Here is an 18,576-nt window from a genome sequence, read left to right as displayed (position 1 = left end):
TCCGATGACCCTGCCCGCGAACCAAGATGGCCGACATGGCTAAAAAATAGTACATAGGGTAAAATGCAGTTTTTGGCTCATATCTCTGAAACCAAAGCATTTAGAGCAAATCTGATGAGGATAAAATTGTTCATTAGGTCAAGATCTATCTGCCCTGAAATTTTCAGACCAATCAGGCAACAAGTTGTTGGGTTGCTGCCCCTGAATTGGTAATTTTAAGAAAATTTTGCAGCTTTTGGTTTTTATCTTGCATATTATTATAGATAGAGATAAACTGTAAACAGCAATAATGTACAGCAAAGTTAGATCTACAAATAAGTCAACATGACCAAAATTGTCAATTGACCCCTTAAGGAGTTATTGCCCTTTATAGTCAATTTTTTACAATTTTCATAAATTTTGTAAATTTTTGTAAATTTTTACAAAATATTTTCCACTGTAACTACCGGGCCATGTTCATTATAGATAGAGATAATAGTAAGGAGCAAGAATGTTCAGTCAAGTAAGATCTACAAACACATCACCATCACCAAAACACAATTTTGTCATGAATCCATCTGTGTCCTTTGTTTAATATGCACATAGACCAAGGTGAGCGACACAGGCTCTTTAGAGCCTCTAGTTTAGAATAGTAGTTGATAACTCCATTCACCTTCAAACATGACATCTACTGTCATTAAAATTGAAAACTTGATTAAAAATGATTAGAAGCTAAGCATTGAACATATCACCTTCAACAATGAGCAAAACCAATACCCTGGCATGAAAAAAGGAAAATTAATGAACAGAGAACTAGTGGGTTGGATACATTGACATATACAGATGCTGACTAGAAACAATATTGTCTATACAGTTGTATAATTCATTGACAATGTTCTTATGTCATCAGCTAATTTAATTTACAATTACATGTAGGTTAATTAAACTCCAGGACAAGTTGTTAGATATTAATGGTAATTTACAGCTTTTAGTCACAGCAAATTTTGAAATAAATGGAATTTAGTAGATTCCGATGGAGATTATGTAATCCGTAAACATATTAATGTGTCTGATTATGTAACAGGGTACCCAGTTGGTTCTGTCATCCCGAAACATATTAATGTGTCTGATTATGTAACAGGTTACCAGTTAGTTCTGTCATGGTGTAACACCACTAATTCGGGCCCGGCCAGAAAGTGATACATATTTAACACAAAATAGTTCCTACGCATGGGTGTAACTTTCAAAATATGTAGAATATTTAGGTAATTTTGGTATCAAATGAAAGCTGAATGACTGGTGATCATTGTAGAACACTGTTTGACTTATAATTTTGAAAAATAAAAAAATTGCATGAAATTTAAAAAAGAGGGTACATTTTGTCAGATCTGAAGTACCTGTTTTGGTATATCTGAAGTCCCGGGAACCAGTTCTTTCTTATATGCCATTAAAGGTATGTTGATTTTTTAAAGGCAGTGCTTTAATGCCTTTCTGGTTGCCGGGTTAATCCTTCCTTCCGCGATATCCAACTTATCTACGTGGGGGGTCATTAGGCTCCAAGTAGATCCGGAAATGTTGAATTCTCTCCTCTTCTTATTGTGATATAAAATGTTTTTTGTTTCATTTCATTTACATTGGGAAATAGAGAAACGATCATTGTGTTTTGTTAGTTTTAAAAACTTTTGAATTATTTGTATTTTGCATTATAAGCAGTCAACCGATTGACAAACACGAATTATTTGAATTCCGTGTGGAAAGAGGTCGGGTTAATTTCGAGTGTTATCTACAATCTAGATGTTTATAAATCATTTCAGTCGTTGATATAATAATTAAAGGTCGACTGAACATGAATGATATTATACAATTTAAAGCGCATTTCTGTTTATGCACGTGAACCCGTCTAACGTTATTGTTATTTCGCAGTTATGTAAAGTAGCAAATTATCGTTCCTGAATAGGTGGCGCCGTGGTAGCCCATCCTGTTCCTCAACTTCCTGTTTCTGCACTGTGCAACTAGAACAGTTACATTTTTAATTAACGATGCCAAGTACTTGTTGTTGTGTACTTGGATGTCATGTAAGAGGAGGACATGCATTTCCAAATGACTTAAAAAGAAGGAAAAGTTGGATCAACGCCATGGCCCATACGCAGATTGGACGAGAACACGATGAAATCGAGGAGTCCATCTCAATCAGCTGTTGTTTGCAAGGCACATTTTACTGAAAAAGACTACGTGCAGGAAACTATTCATGGTAAAACTCTATTTTCTTTTTGAAATATATAGTAATATATGTAATCTCCATGCGAATAAACCAAAGTCTGTTTACAACCGCAATTATCGTTTTAGAAAAAAAAAGGGGGTAGTTAATTCAAGACGTCATATTTTTTTGGATTACAATTCAATGTGATCTGTTTGAGATTTTTTGGTGATTGCTACAATTAAAATGATTTCTTACAAGAGGTATATCATACTGAGAATTATTTTAGCAGTAATTATGCTAATGTAGTAATGACAGGAATGCATAAGCTATGCCTCATAGACTTTCTTGAAAAATATCAATGACAATGTTAACAGGAACAAAACAATGACATGCTCTCATCTATATTATAGTTATTTAGGTAACAAACAATGTACGTTTGTTGCATAAGTCTCTCATTATTTGTCCTTTGGATTTACATAACATACATTGAATCAGGCAAACATAGTTTTATCCAGATTGTAATGAATAAATCTAGTTAATATTTTGCCAGGTAGTACAAAGTATACATTGCTAATGGAAGTTCATTTAGTTATCAAAAAACTAAAGTTTTATAACCCTTTTCAGGGCGCAAACCCACCATACAGAGACTTAAGTCTACTGCCATTCCCAGCCTATTTTCCTGGACCAAGCAAGAGACTGAATCGTCCGCAAAAAGAAAAATCAGGGCAGTTTCCTGTGAAAACAAAAGAACTAAACTTGATGAATATTGTAGTAGAAATCTAGAGGAAAGTTTTGATTGTAAAGTTGGTTTTCCTAAAGAAGTCATTCATACTGCAGAAAGGATTTATGACTGTTCACCACCAACTGCCGAGCTAATGTTGAGCTTCACAGATGGAATTACGCAAACACCATCAATGCCTATGTTTTCAGCAGAGAATTTTGAAATGAAGACAAGTGACACAGCCATGCATTTTTATACCGGTTTAGAGTTGTATACTAAATTTTTATTTGTTTTGACCACACTTGGTCCAGCAGCACATTGTTTGAGATACATATATTTTCAAATTGATAGCTATAGGGTGTCAGTTGAAAATCAGTTTTTTTATGACTTTGATGAAATTGAGGCATTATACAACCAACTTTGAACTGTCTAGATTCTAGATTGAATCTAGTGTTAAGAATATTGTGTATACATGGATTGTTTTTATATCTAAACAGTGGTGTGAGGCTTACACTTGGCCATCTGGTGGTTTAGTCAGGTATTCTTCGCCATCCAACTTCAAATTAAAGTTTCCTACAACTTGGATTATGATTGACAGCACAGAATATCCCGTGATAAAACCTAAAGTTCCTAGAGCTCAGGCAACCTTTTCATCATATAAAAACAGAAACACTGAAAATACTTGTATGTTCAACACCTGGTGGTTTAGTCAACTACAATGTATGTCTCTAATGCATATGTTGGTTGTACCAGTGACTGTGAAATAGTTGAAAGATGTAGAATAGTTCAATTATGTGATCCAGGTGACAGTGTGATGGCAGACAAAGGTTTAAATGTGCAAGATTTGTTTGCTAACTTTTTTCAAAAAAAGAAACAGAATTAGTTCCAAAACTCTTATACGGGATAGAAAAGTCTCCAATTAACACGTGCACATACATTGTAGAGCCAATTATTGGACTTGGCAAAACACAAAATTCTAATAAATCCTATGAATGGAACTGAAACAAAACTTGCATCTGAAATAACATTTAGTTGTTTTATGTTGTGTAATTTTAGAACTTGTATTGTGCCAAAGGATGCATAAATAAAAGTGACGCAATGAATTTTGTTCTGATATATATATATTTACAATTACATGCACATGTAAATTGTAATGCATATAAAAATAAGGAGATGTGGTATGATATTCAGTGAGTTTATCGAACCAAAGTGCATAAGAAATGGGTTTAAACAGTTACAGGTGTTACTGTCACCGTACAATCTCCAACAATGAGAAAAACTCGTACCGTGTAAAAAATCTCAGAGATCTTACAACTAAGTTTTGTTGTCTCGCCTTGACTTTGGTGAATTGTTTATATCTGTTGATTAAAATATAAAAAAGAAGATGTGGTATGATTGCCAATGAGACAACTCTCCACAAGAGACCAAATGACACAGAAATTAACAGCTATAGGTCACAGTACGGCCTTCAACAATGAGCAAAGCCCATACCCCACAGTCAGCTATAAAAGGCCCCGAAATGACAATGTAAAACAATTCAAACAAGAAAACTAAAGGCCTAATTTATGTACAAAAAATGAACGAATAACAAATATGCAACACATAAACAAACGACAACCACTGAATTACAGGCTCCTGACTTGGGACAGGCACATAGAAGTACATACAGAATGTGGCGGGGTTAAACATGTTAGCGGGATCCCAACCCTCCCCATAACCTGAGACAGTGGTGTAACAGTACAATATAAGAATGATCACTCATCAGATGGATAAATACAAATACAAGTGGACGTGGCCGGGTAGTTGTACATCCAAACAACAAAAAGACACTGAGTACAGATCTGAGAGTACTCGCAGTTACTGACAGCTAGTTCAAAGCCACTAACAACTGATAAAAAAATCTTGCATCTAAGACTAAATTATCAATCCGTTAGCACCCTTTAGAATTTTATAAATTTTAGATTTAACATTTCTGAGTTATGGGGTTTTATTCATTAAAAAAGGGTGGATTTTCCAGTTTTTGGACAACAACTCAAAAAATGTTTTAAGCAGTTCGCATGAAACTTTGGTGAATTATTTATAGCTATTGATGTAATCTCCCTATTGATTTTCATAAATTTCAAATATGACATTGAGAAGAAATTGAACTTTATTTGTTTATAGTCTGGCAACAGCTTTATTAAGTATTGCGCAACAGCACAGTGTATTGCACAACAGCAAGAAATCTTTAATTGAATATAAATTCAATTCATATAACCGATTTCAAGTTCTTTGACTACATTAATCAGAAACTATAATATGTCAAATATTAAATTACAATCCAAATTCAGACCTGTATCAAGCTTGAATATTGTGTCCATTTTTGCCCCAACTGTTCAGGGTTGGACCTCTGCAGGTGTATCCAGCTGCGCTCAGCGAATCAGTTTATTTCTTAATTAAGAACTCCTTTTTTCATTCATAAATTACTTTATACTTGGAAATATAATTTTGCTTGGAGTTATAGTTTCTAAAAAAAGTATTGTCATTGAAAGAGTTGACATGTTGCAATGTACATTTATTCTACATAGTTCTATGGTACCAAATCAAAAGTTTATATAAAAGAAATAAGTCAAAGGTTTCCCATCATAGTTTAGTTACATACATTTTTTTTGTACCTGAGGTCGTTTAATATAGATCATTATATAAATAAGGAGATGTGGTATGATTGCCAATGAAACAACTATCATCCATACTTACTAGTAACAAACCACATTTGCAAAGTTGAATAAAATACAGTTGATAACATTTATTTATTACTAAAAAGAAAATGCCCAACTATATTAAACAGTATTTGACTATAAACATAGATAAACAAGGTACAAACTGGACTTAATGGCACTAGTTCATAAACAAGTGAGAACAATCGCCTTCATATAGTGCTCAGAATATGACATTCATAAAACGTGTTCAATATCATTAGAGAACTCTTAATCTTAAATACTAAAAGCCACCTCTGATAAGTACACTGTACTATGCAAGATAATGATATAACTGGACTAAAAATACACACAACCTGTAATTAACTGCCTTTACAGCGCTTTCGCGCTTTGATTCAGTACAAGGCACCATAAAGTGTTGCTTTGACATGCAATGATTGTCACTTTATTTGAACTTGAAACAAAAGAGCTGTGCCTGCTTGAAATTGGGGAATTTAACATAGAAAGCAATGGGGCCATGAATTAGTGGTGTACTTCCTCATCCCTAAACATATAAATATGTCTGATTATGTAACAGGGTACCAGTTGGTTATGTAATCTCTAAACATATTAATGTGTCTTATTATGTAACAGGGTATCAGCTGGTTCTGTCATCCCTAAACATATTAATATGTCTGATTATGTAACAGGGTACCAGTTGGTTATGTAGTCTCTAAACATATTAATGTGTCTTATTATGTAACAGGTTACCAGTTGGTTTTGTCATCCCTAAACATATTAATATGTCTGATTATGTAACAGGTTACCAGTTGGTTATGTAATCTCTAAACATATCAATGTGTCTGATTATGTAACAGGGTACCAGTTGGTTCTGTCAAGGTTAATTACATAACCTCTAACATTCTCATATAATGTGTATAGTTGAATATATTTTATAAAATAATTTTGTTTATGTTTTTGATATACACTGAAAGTACTTTTTTTCGTGGGGTACCAATTTTTTGTAGTTTTCGTGGATCGCTTTATCCACGAAATTAAGTGTCCAATGAAATAAAACAACTATTGTCCAAAAAAATATGTGGTAAGGTCCCAGAGTAGGTTTGACTGCATGGATACGGACATCTAATCTAGAGATTACATCGAATATCGGCAAACGCACTATAAACTATATACAACTTCAGACAGGATTTTGCCCATTTAATCTTTTAAAAACTTAAACTGTATGACTTTTCTCCTTTTAATTCTCATAAAAAATTAGTTTTGATCCATGAAAGTCAAGACTTCCGGTGATGATATACAATGATGAAGTGTTCATTTTAACTCCTCATAATTCTTATACAAAAAAAATCGTATTGCGATTAATGCAAAAAAATTACTTCTACAAAAAGATGAATCAGCTTATTTTCGAAAACAATTATTTCATTAAAAATCTTGTGAATGTTTTCTGTTATGAAAGACAAAGAAGTAAATGAAAATGAACATATTTTGCAATGTCCCACAAATCGTTATAAAACAACATATGATTATTTTCATAAATCTTTGTTTGTGACGGCTTCAAATTCTTCACTCAATTTTTTTTTCTTCAGAAAACTAAAATCAGCGAATTTAAAAACCAAGGAACATGTAACTTTTGCTCAAACCACGAAAATTGATACCCACGAATTAAAGTAATTTCAAAGTAATTGAAAATATGTTTTATGCTTTAGAATATACCTTTAGATCTATTCAAAAAGTTATCCCCAGTTTTCTGCAACATTTTAGGACCTTAGAACTTTTAATGTGATAATAGCCTAGAACTCTGCCAATCTGGGTATATAGTAATCATCATTGACACTCATCCGTAAGTCTGTTTGTCCATCAAAGATAACAGCTTGTTGTAATTAGCAAAAACAAATTATGGAATGTTTTGGATTACTAAAGACAGGTTAAGTTCAATTAAGATTGTTTTCACTTATACCATTCCAGAGTTGAGGTGAATGATACATGTAGTTGAAAAAAATATTTTTTGGGGGGGTTTCCAGATAATAAATAGAGAATCTCTTTTTGAAATTAATTGTAATTTTCATGGAATGTTTTGGACCACTTAACAAAATCATGATGCCTCAGTTGCTGTGGATTGGGATATCTGTGATCACTAGATCACCTGAAGTTTTTTATCAGAATCATTTTTGCTCCCAACACTACTTAAGTTACTACTGAAATTAAATAATGCTAGAGTTGATTTCAAGCAATTTTGAATTCTCACAAGTTGTTAAACCTATTTTTCTTATGGTAAACATTTTCTTGATGTCAAATAGAAAATTCTGTGTAATGCTTTGCCTGTTTTTTGCACATAAGCAGTTTGATATCTTGGGTCCACTTCTGGTTACAACATTCACATCAGACATTCTAAAGCTTTTTGTACCCTTCAGCATGTAATCAAAGGAGTAGGTTCGATAAGGCCCAAAAATGGCCCCCTTATTTAGCTTAAATTTCAAATTAGGATTTATTGACCAATATCACAATGAATCATAGCTAATACAGTGACTAGATAGAAAATAAGCCTTTTTGTTGAAAATTTACGTTCCTGTGTTTTATTCATGACGTCACAAATAGTACTCATTTTGATTTTCCACGAAAAAAACAATGAAAATGGGTAAATTTGCATTGGTTTTTAGACTGGAAACATAGAGCGCATATGTCGACAAAAAAGATCTTTTAGAATAATGTTTGTATAGACATTTTACATGTCTAACTTGAATATTTAGTTTGTTGACGCCTGCGCTCTATGTTTCCTGGTCCTAAATTTGGTTGAAATCCGGCTGTTTTTGTCAAATTTTGCCAAAATCTCTTATCTTGATCTATTTGGGATGTAAAAATCAACGCTTTAGAATAAAACTTTGACACAAATAGTTCTATTTAACTTTCTCACATGTCTCTAAGTTAACTTAAAACATTTTTTATCTTGTAAAATTGAACTTTATAGTCAGGGCCAAATATGGCCCTTACCGAACTTACTCCTTTGGCAAAAAAAGGATTTTCAGTTCAAAATTTTAGTGCTTTTGTATATTATTGGAGAAATCACATATTTCCGTTGCTACGGCAGTGTGACCTTTGTAAGTCATCATTGACCTAACAAATAGCCAATGGAAATTTTGCATTTAGGTATCACATTGCTGGACACTTTGCAAGATAGACTTACCAAATTAATGTATTTTTTTGTATTGCTTATTATTATCACACCCTGTTGAGTGTGATACAAGAAATGTCTCTTCATGATGGTCACAACCAGAAGAGAATCCATTTTAATAACGTAAGGTTATTATTTATTATGCAATATCAGAATTCTTAGGTAATAAGTATCTCATTGAATTAAATTGGAATTTTGGATTTTGCATTATATTCTTCAGTTGACCTGTTAAAACCTATACGATTTAGATTCATATTTATTATCTGAATATAAGGAAGATAATAAGTTCATGGCACAAAACTTTGTTATATTTCAGAGCTCTAGGAAATGGAGCCTTTGGTGAAGTTTATAAAGGATTTCTGTCAGGTGTACCTGATGTCCATGGAGAATTACCTGTGGCAGTTAAGGTAAAAATTATTTCAATGTCCATTGAAAATTACCTGTGGCAGTTAAGGTAAATATTATTTCAATGTCCATCGAAAATTACCTGTGGCAGTTAAGGTAAATATAGGTACAAGGCCTCAATTAAAAATTTCTTTGTTTCCCCTTACCCTACCCAGGGTAGGTAGGTAGGATTTTTCTTTTGAGGAATTCCTAAAATATATCTGACACACAGGAAAACACAGAAAAACAATAAATTGAACTTTATTGATACTAAAACAACATATAACATATTATGCATGACTAGAAAACTTTTATAATTTCAGACTAGAAAATGTTTGTAAATATATCAATGTCTTTGTGACTAGAGTAGACCACATATAAATTGAGACAAGGTTCTATATTTTTTCAAGTTTCAATGATCTATGAATTACTATGCCTACACCAGTATGGCTCTTTAATTTTAAAATAAAGTGATCCTGACTGGGTTTAAAAACTTGTCAAGTTCATAGCTGTCAACTGACCCGTATTCTGCGGGTTACACCCGAGAATTTCCCCCTTCACATGGGATTTATTAAATACCTTCCGGGTATTCAAATAACCGGGGATTTCAGAAAATGACCTGTTTTCACCCGTATTTCTGACGGGTATTGTTTCCGGTATTTAGAAGTCAAATATACTTTCGGTTTTCGTTTCTCTGCGTTTTTCCTTTGAAAAAGTAAACAATTAAAATTAGAATTTACTTATTTACCGTGCCAATGACAGCTATCAAAACATTACATTTGATTGAAAAGTAACAATTTGTACCCCAGAAAGTTGAAGCCAGTCAAGCTTGACATACAATTCTATGATCTGATTAAAAGATTTGCCGTTTGCAAATATCCTTAATCCTGTTAAAATCATTTTAAAACAATTTGAACATTTTAATATATTTCTGTTGGAGAGAATAATTTTGTTATCACTTAAATGTAAAAGCTTTAAATCAAATCCATATGCTCTAAATATTACACTGAAAGGAAACACACTAACTTCTTTCTATTTATCTTCCTCCTGTGTAACTGAGCGACGTACAATGGCTCTGTTTCGCTCCGGTTCACTTCCACTTGCGTGTGAAACGGGAAGATACTCCAGGCCGCCTACACCCATTGCACACAGAATATGTGTGTTGTGCGAAACTAACAGCGTTGAAACAGAAAAACACTTTCTAATGGAATGCTCATTATATGATGATCTTCGATACAATCTTATTAATGAATGCTCAAAACTTATTGAAGACTTTCAAGATTTTAATACAAACAGAAAATTTATTGAAATTATGAATTGTACCAATATCCAGTATTATTTTTGCAAGCAAATGTTTACATAAATTTTATTTGCGTAGAAAATTATTTTTACAGTAATATTTTCCTATAATCAATTTTTAATGCTTTTATTTATAAGATTTTTACCCAAATGTGATCATTTTATAATATATCATATTTCATAGTTAATATATATCTTTTTTAATCCAAAAATTATTTAAATTTTAAGTGACCTGTCCTATTTTCAGTATAACTTTTATGAGATTATTTATAAGTTAAATAGTATATTTTTGTATATAATTTGGTTTTAAGGATCAGTGTCTCATAAGTCATTTTTTGGCTGGATATTGATTGTTTTTGTGTGTATTTGAATATTATGTGAATGTCTTGTCTCAATCTAGGAGCATATTAGCTATAATTGATTTCTAATTACATGTAATCTGGGGTTTATGACATTCATTAATAAGAAGAAGTAAACTAGTGTGAATAAAACAATAATTAAAGGGCACTGCTTTAGAAAGATATTTAATTAATGATAAATATTTATATACTTAACAAATACAAAAGTGATTATTTTTAGGAAACTCAGTGGTACATGTATATGTTGTAGTATATAAAAAAAAACTCTCAACACTAAAATTGGACCGAAAAAGTTCGTGCGCGTTATGACCTGACATTTTTACCTTCAATGCAGGTCATGACCTGCATTTTCAGTTTCAGAGATTGACAGGTATGCTGCAGTTTAAGGGTAAAATTTGAAAAAAATCCTTTTTCATTTAAAATTGTCGTTTAATATATATATGTGCATAAAAAAAAAAAATGAAAACTATTATAAACTGAAAACTAAAAACAAATAAGGATATGTACTGTAACCCCCTTACTACACATTCTCTGCAACAAACTTTAGCAAAATGTAGAACAATTGATTGTCTTAGTAGATAACAGTATATATAAATTCATCATTCCCCCAGTAAAAGTTACAGAACTATTTGATGAAATAATCAAACTAGATGTTAAGACATCTTCTAGTTCTGACAATATAGGTCCAAAGATTTTAAAACTGAGTGCTCCTTTCATAGCATCTTCCTTAACATATATTTTTAACCGAATGATTGATACTGGTATTTATCCATGTGTTTTAAAAAATGCCAAGGTAGCTCCTATTTTCAAATCAGGTGAAAAAAATTTAGCTAGCAATTACAGATCAATATCTGTTCTGCCAACATTATCAAAACTAATAGAGAGACATGTATCTAAACATCTGTATGATTATTTGACTAAGTTTCAATTTTTACACCCTTCCCAGTCTGGTTTTAGACCTAACCATTCATGTCAAACTGGCCTCATTAATATCATTGATAAATGAATAATGGAAATATCAATTTGGCAGTTCTCCTGGATTTTAAAAAAGCTTTTGATGTTGTTGATCCTGAAATTTTATGTAAAAAACTCCAAATTTATGGCTTCCATGACAATACTGTTGATTTTTTTAAACCACATTTGAAAGAAAGAACACAGTAAGTCCATATAAGTAATCAATATTCTGATAAAAAATTTATAAATTTCAGAGTTCCACAGGACTCAATACTTGGTCCCATTTTGTTTGTTTTATATAAAAAAAAATTGCCATGAAGATCTACTTGTATACTGATGACACAATGATGCATACATCAGGAAAGAGTATTGCTGATATGCAATTAAAAGTACAAGATGATCTCCAATGGGTTGAAAAATGGTGTCATGAAAATAACATATTCATAAATTTGGATAAAACTTAATGTATGGTTATAAGTACATGACAAAGGCTGCGTTTCCATCAAGCAGAACCAGTTCTAACTTGAGAATAATATTCTTCAAAAATCATCAATTGAAAAACTTTTAGGTGTTAGAATTGACTCTAATCTGTCATGGACAGGCCATGTTAATTACTTATGTTCATCAATATCATCTAGACTTCATTTACTCTCTAAGATCAAGAAATTTCTAAATATTGATTCAAGAAAATTATTTTATAATGGTTATATTATCCCACTGATAGATTATTGTTGTATTAATTGGAGTGGTTGTGCTAAAAATGAGCTAGTAAGAATAACAAAATTGCAGAAATGGGCTGCAAGACTAATTTTAGATGCTGATCCACTTTCAGCATCAGCACCTCTGTTTAAACAGCTTGGGTGGATGACAGTAGAGAACAGAATCTCATATCGTAAATCTGTTTTGATGCATAAATGCATTAAGAATGAAGCCCCTGTATATTTAACTGAAAAATTTGAAGAAATACCAGAAATAAACCAATATTGTTTGAGGAATATATGTCTTGCAAAAAATTGCAAGTTCCAAAAGCCAAAACAGAGATGTTTAAGAAATCTTTTATATATTCAGGATCTATTTTATGGAATAACTTACCAATATCCCTGAAAAAATCAACCTCAAGTACAAAGAAGATTTAAAAAATTACTTGTTGGAACATTAGGAAGCTGTGTAATTTTATATGCTTTTAAAATAATTTTTCACACACTTACTTAAACTTTAAATATTGTTGAGGTCATTTGAATGATGCCAATACTATATGAATTCATTACTGTCACCCGCACACGTTAAGGGGGACATAGAATTACCAGGTGTCCAGCCGTCCATCCGGCTGGTCTTGCTAGCTCTCTCACATGTATGATTCTTACCAGATTTTTCTAAAACTGATATCATAGGTTTAGATCAGCAATGTCTTGGACAAGTTTGAAAATCAGTGCCAAGGAATTATATTGAAAAGATTTATGCCCCTTGGAAACATTAATTATATGAAAATTGCCTTGTGAACGCTGATATATGTACAATTCTGCCCGAATTTTATGAAACTTATATCATAGGTTTATATCAGCAATGTCTTTAACGAGTTTGAAAATCAGCTGATCAATTATTTTCAAAAGAGTTATGCCCCTTGGAAACATTTCAAAAATAACTGCCGATCAAATATTTATAATGAGTTTCTATGGAACGCCACAGCTGTCTTATGTGGAACTCTGATATTACTTTATGTTATTTTATTATTACTTGATGATATTTTGTCTTTACTTAATATGGTTTTGACATTACGTAATGATGTTTTGATATAACTCAATATGGAATAGTCATTACTTAATGATATTTCGATATTACACGATATGGTTTCGTATTGACTTGATATAGTTTTGTCATTACTCAATATGGTTTTGTCATTACTCTATGCGGTTTCACCATTATTTAATGTGGCTGTGTCATTAGTCAATGTGGTTTTAACATTACTTGATGTGAATGTGACTTAACGTTATGTAGTTGTTTCATTACATGATGTGGTTTTGTTATTTTGTAATGATGATTTGCCTATTCTTTATATGGTTTTAACATTACGTAATGATGTTTCAAAAATTGACGATTTTACACTACATGATGTGTTTGTTTCATTATTTGATGTGGTCCTGTCATTCTTTGATGTGGTTATCCCATTACTTGATGAGGTAAAATCACGTGACCAATTCGGAAAAAAATATGTTCTATTTTTAAACAGATTTCAATATATCGTTTGTTTAATGTACTTTGGATGGGTATCGCTATCCATTGAGTTAAAGTTCAAATTAAAGTTCGAGTGGTTGTTCAGAGTTATTTGGTATGAAAAAGGGGAACGGCAGACAATAATAAGAAAAAAAGTATTAAAAAGTTTACAGTATTTCGTACATAATTGGGATATACCTAACCACTTGGTCTTGTTGTTTTTATCCTAAGTTCTCAAACGGAAGCAGTATTTAGTAATAAATTTGTAAAATATTCCACGGAACCCTGTGTCTCGCCTGATATTGCTGCTGTAAGTGTAAAAGCGTCATGTCGATCGGCTGTACATTTATCTATACATTTATCGGTAAAAACAAAATTAAAAAAAAAATGTTTTTCTGTAGATGCTTTTTCTTGAAATTGAGGAATAACTCCTATACAAGTTTTAAAACACTTCATGGAGGTTTACAAATTTATCATGTCAAAACAGTTTAATTCGGTTTTATTTAACTAAAACAAAACTGTATGGTTTTCAACAATAAGCAAAACCTATACCATATAGTAAGCTATAAAAGGTCCCGAAATGAAAAATGTAAAAAACTAGAAACCTAACGATCTATAGATAGAAAGATAAATAGATACTTTATTCTCTAAAAACTAATTACAAGTTTACAGAGAAACATACAATATAAATACAGATACAATAGTTGAGGTAAACAAATACAGTATGATATTCTAAAAGTACAAAATTATGATGGCATACATGTTTAGTAACATGTATAATGAAAGGTTAAAATCAACAGAAATTAAAAAAACTGGAGATTGAGACGCCGACGCCGACGCAACTATCGACGACGAAATATAGGTGTGTTGTGTCTCACTGCCGCTACATTGATGTCGCAGGCTCGACACAAATCAAAAGACTTGAACTTTATTGTTAACAAATGAAACACTTCAAATCAACTCACACTAAAGTTACAGGGAAACGGGGGGAGGGGGCTCGGATTTAGCGACAAAACATAAATACTATAAAATAAGAATTCTCCGAATTTTGTTTTAGCGAACTTATATGGATATCAATCTTTTATTTGTAATCAATTGAAATCCCTGATCTACCTCGCACTAATTGAAAAATAAACTTTTTGGAATATCTGTTTCACATGTGACGACGGACATGTTCCAGTGGTCGTAACCATAATACCGTTATCTTTTCCTTGAATGTGAACTACCAAATAAAACCAAATCACTGGGTTTGTACTTTCTCGAATAACACGACGGGTGCCTTTCTGGAGCATCCGAGATCACCCCGATGGATTTATATTACCCAGCCATACCGATCTATTGAGTCAGCCAAATGAAACTGTTTTGTATGCCACCACAACTGAAAGTTGGGGGCATATTGTGTTACTCTTGTCCGTCCGTCCGTCTGTCCGTCCCATTATGGATATATAGTTATTCCGCATAACTCCTCCTACAGTTTGAATCCTAGGAAGTTTTCTCTTTACTGTCTGTTTGTACATATATTGAAGGTGTGCATGTGGTCAGGGTTTAATGTTTATTAATATTTGCTCTTTTGGGAGATAGTTGAACTTTTTTTTTGTAATTTTTTGGGAAATTTACTAGCATAAGAAGAGCGTTTCCAGATTAATCCTCCTACAGTTTGAATGCTAGGAAGTTTTCAATCTGCTGGCTGTTTGTACAATTATTGAAGGTGTGCATGTGGTCAGGGTTTTTATTTTTATTATCTTTTGCTCTTTTGGGAGATAACTGAACTTTTTTTGTCATTTTTGGGGTATAAGCGGTTAATTTAAATGAGTTGAGTGCGGGGGCATCACTTTGTCTAGTTTACATTTTTTTCTCGTTTTGTGCTGTTACACAACTGTAACAGTCCGATGTAAGGTTAGGATTTAGCGCTCACATACATGTTAAACTCCACCACGTGCACTTTCTTTATGTACCTGCCCCAAGTCAGGAGCATGAAGTTCAATTGTTGTCATTGTATAAATGTGTGCCATTTTTTTTTGTAGATTGTTTAAATATAAATAAGACCGTTTGTTTTGTCATTTGAATTTTTTCACATGGTGCATGGTGGCCTTTTGTAGCTGACTATACGGTGTGTTTTAGGCTGTACGGTTGCCTATATATGATTTCTTACACCCACTGCATTTAAACTCTGGTGGATAGTTGTCTCATTGTCAATCACACCACATCTAACTTTATTTCAACTTTTATGTTGCGTTTGTATACTGTAACATTGTTTATCTTTTGTACGCATACACAGGAGCCCTCTTTTCGGAAGCCCGAGCAAAGTCCTTGTTCCGCGATAGAAAAATTTAATTACGAACTCATATAAGATAGCTCGAATTTCAACTCAAAATCTTAATTAATCTAAATGAGACTTAAATTCGAATCTTACTCAAACTCAAAAAGTGATTCAAATTTAATGTTGTAACTAGAACTCTTTAAATGTGACTCAAACTCGAAGTCCAACTCGAAACTCAATGCTAACTAAAACTTTAATTCTAATAATGACATGAATTCGAAATCGAAGACTAACTCAAAGTATAACTCAAACAGTAACCCGAACTTTAATTTGAACTCTAATTCGATGGATGGCCACACTCATCCAAGGCACATACAACATGGAAATCTATCTAAAAATAGAACAGGTTTTTCCGAATTGGTCACGTGATTTTACCTCATCAAGTAATGGGATAACCACATCAAAGAATGACAGGACCACATCAAATAATGAAACAAACACATCATGTAGTGTAAAATCGTCAAATTTTGAAACATCATTACGTAATGTTAAAACCATATAAAAAATAGGCAAATCATCATTACAAAATAACAAAACCACATCATGTAATGAAACAACTACATAACGTTAAGTCACATTCACATCAAGTAATGTTAAAACCACATTGACTAATGACACAATCACATCAAATAATGGTGAAACCACATCGAGTAATGACAAAACCATATTGAGTTATGACAAAACTATATCAAGTCAATACGAAACCATATCGTGTAATATCGAAATATCATTAAGTAATGACTATTCCATATTGAGTTATATCAAAACATCATTACGTAATGTCAAAACCATATTAAGTTAAGACAAAATATCATCAAGTAATAATAAAACAACATAAAGTAAAATCAGAGTTCCACATAAGACAGCTGTGGCGTTCCATAAGTTTCCCTTGGAAATATTGAATGTATCCGAAACTGCTCTCAAGTCTTCAACTTGCTTGTAAGATAATTTTAAAAAGTTTTAAAGAACAAAAAAAGTTTTTTTTTAGTTATTGTCCTTGGACGGAACAGATAAAATATGTGCAATGTGGGGGACATTGGAACTCTGTTCTTTTCTTTTTACCTGTTTTGAAAATTGTATATTTCATAACAATTTCTTATTTTATTTTTCTTATGTGTGTGTTTTGTTTGATTATTTTGTAATTCTGTGTTTGTTATATTTCAATGTATTTCATGAGGGCCTCAGGGAAGATTAGTTTTATAGCTAACTGTGTAACCCTCTTTAAATAGAAAATTATTATTATGATTATTATGAAAAACAACTCAATTAATTTAGTCAACAGAAGAATAGAAAACTGTTTGTAACTATTCAAAACGTGTGTAATAAATTGTCAGAGGAGCTATTTCAAAGTCCACATAAAATCATTCAATTTTTTATTGGATTTTGCCACTATCCACACATAAATGGCAAACTGGAAGTACTATTCGATAATTCTGAGTCGTTTCCTGTGATTTTTCTGCAGGAGCCATACCACAATGAGCACATACATCTGGTCTTCCAATATTGCTGTCATAGTAAGGAAACTTGATGTGCAACTGACATGAAAGCTGTAATCTTACGAACACTTTCCCTTGTAGAACATCTCCTGAAAGAAATTATTTAATATAACTAATATTTTTAATGTCAGAATACTAAGACTTTCAGAATACTTATAAAGAAGAAAGACTTAAAATAGCAACCTGGCGCTATTCAATGAAAAGTAATGAGTCCAAAAGTAATAACATTATTTGGTAGTATTTATATTAAAAGGAACAAAATGGAAGATGGAAGACACCTGCCAGTAGATGCAATTACAGAGAAAGCATCTTCTGTCACTTACATTAGTTAGTAATATAAAGTGCATGTTTTCTTCAAAGAGAAAAATTAAACTATAAAACCACTTCTTGTTAAGTTTTGTTAATTGACAAGGCAATTGTTCTCTTTAATAGACAGATTGAATTGACATGTAATGTTTAATATGTGGACTTTTGCAAGAGTCATATAGATTTTGACAGTGTTTTGGTTGTATATTAAAAATCACATTGATTAATTAATTGTTGCTTAACGTCGGGAAGTAAACTGACAAACCTTGTCACATACAAATCGAGCACACCCCTGGCATTTTTGTAAACATACAAAGCCAGGAGTCATGTATCAGTGATAGGCTAGTGGTCATTGAAGTAAACCAACGTCCTAGACCATTAGGCCAACCAGGCCCCCCCACTCCATCGTTCCGTCATTCTGTCTACCTGCAACGAACAGTTATATGGACTTTTTTCCTATACGCCTTCTCATATTAAGTTGA

General features: G+C 32.2%; 1 protein-coding gene and 1 long non-coding RNA gene across 12 annotated transcripts in view; both read left to right on the top strand.

Moving 5' to 3' along the window:
• LOC127737499 (ALK tyrosine kinase receptor-like) overlaps positions 1-18,576 on the top strand; it is a 131,291-nt gene that overhangs the window by 53,900 nt on the left and 58,815 nt on the right. For all 11 annotated transcript variants that reach the window (XR_007999602.1, XR_007999596.1, XR_007999601.1 and 8 more), the window contains one exon: positions 9,082-9,172. Coding sequence is in view for 2 of the 11 variants with exons in the window: in XM_052248288.1 (XP_052104248.1) it covers positions 9,082-9,172 (91 nt within the window). In the remaining 9 variants the exon portion in view is untranslated. The remainder of the gene's footprint in view (positions 1-9,081; positions 9,173-18,576) is intronic.
• On the top strand, positions 1,809-4,003 carry LOC127737508 (uncharacterized). The gene is made up of 2 exons (XR_007999606.1): positions 1,809-2,230; positions 2,804-4,003. It is a non-coding gene; the product is annotated as an uncharacterized LOC127737508 (long non-coding RNA).

Source organism: Mytilus californianus, unplaced genomic scaffold, assembly GCF_021869535.1.
Source record: "Mytilus californianus isolate M0D057914Y unplaced genomic scaffold, xbMytCali1.0.p SCAF_4, whole genome shotgun sequence".
Lineage (NCBI taxonomy): Eukaryota > Metazoa > Mollusca > Bivalvia > Mytilida > Mytilidae > Mytilus > Mytilus californianus.
This window is presented reverse-complemented; position numbering and strand designations above follow the sequence as displayed.